Below are 1,228 nucleotides of genomic sequence, written 5' to 3'. Positions count from 1 at the left end.
AGAGATGAGGTCTCGCCTGCCCAGGCGGGTCTCGAACCCGCGGGCTCAGGCAATCCACTCACCTCAGCCTCCCAAAAGCATGGGATTACAGGCTGAGCCACCGAGCCCGGCTAAGTCTATAATTTAAAATAGAACAGTGATATATTGAAAATGTTAAGCTTTATATTTTTGCCTTTGAAATAAATCCTCCATTCAGATGGTGCTCTTACAATATAAAGCCAATAAATTTAGATACTCATTATTAAAAAAATCAAATCAGTTGTTGGAAATCACATAGAAAAAAATTAATAGACAACCATAGTACTAATGTTCAATGAATATCACAGTACCAACCACAAGATATACAAGATATTCGCAGTTTGAAAATGTAATCATCAATGTATTTAAATCATTTAGGTATTTTGTATTTTATAGGATAAACATCAGTGCTATTGATTTTTTTTCAGTTTCAAATAAAAAGTGTGGGTTTTATGAAGAAATTTTAGGCATGTCCAAAAATGATTTATCATACATAATTTTTAAAAGATTCAAGACAAATTACATTTTTGGTGTTAGTACAGCTGAGGATGTTAAAATTTAATAAACTTTTTAATTTATCTGCACCTGAAATATACCTTTTACAGTGACTTTATGATCGCCTGTTCCTGGGTTGACAGTGATGTCCACATGAACAGATATCTGGCCCACTGCATCTTTGGAAGAACGACCTGCAAATAAGCAGAAGTTTACTGGCCTGAACTTTCAGACTGCTGAATAATAGATACGTGAATTCTTTGCATAAGAGACTTAAAGTGTGTTATTGGAAATGAATAGATCTTTCCATAAATAGCTCATAATAGTTTGCTTTGCAGGTTTGAGGCTCGGGTATAATCAACATTAAGCATAATGACCTAAAACTTCATATGGCCTGCAGAAATCATAAGACACTTGTTATGGTTACAAGAACTTGTAGTTGTTTTACTAGCCAATTAATAACGTTCTTTTTTTTATTATAAAGATGTGGGGTACAATTCAGGGTTAAGAATACAAACATTGATCATGCAGGTACCCTTGTTAATGAAGTGTGCCCCTCCCTCCCCTAGCTTAACTATCAATCCTACCCACCTCTCCTGACAATTTCTCAATACTGTCAGTTCCTTTCTTTTAGTATTATGATAATTGTTCAAGGTCCACTTATGAGTGAGAACATATGGTACTCTGTTCTTTGTTTCTGTGATAGAACACTGAG

The 1,228-nt window shown here is 34.8% G+C and overlaps 1 protein-coding gene across 3 annotated transcripts in view; it reads right to left on the bottom strand.

Moving 5' to 3' along the window:
* Positions 1-1,228, bottom strand: part of UNC13C (unc-13 homolog C) — a 390,922-nt gene that overhangs the window by 6,635 nt on the left and 383,059 nt on the right. For all 3 annotated transcript variants that reach the window (XM_008059183.2, XM_021712948.1, XM_021712950.1), the window contains one exon: positions 615-707. In XM_008059183.2, the coding sequence (XP_008057374.1) occupies positions 615-707 (93 nt within the window). The remainder of the gene's footprint in view (positions 1-614; positions 708-1,228) is intronic.

Source organism: Carlito syrichta, unplaced genomic scaffold, assembly GCF_000164805.1.
Source record: "Carlito syrichta isolate Samal-C Ts95f unplaced genomic scaffold, Tarsius_syrichta-2.0.1 Scaffold303772, whole genome shotgun sequence".
NCBI lineage: Eukaryota > Metazoa > Chordata > Mammalia > Primates > Tarsiidae > Carlito > Carlito syrichta.
Note: the sequence above shows the minus strand (reverse complement) of the source record. Positions and strands in the feature narration are given on the sequence as shown.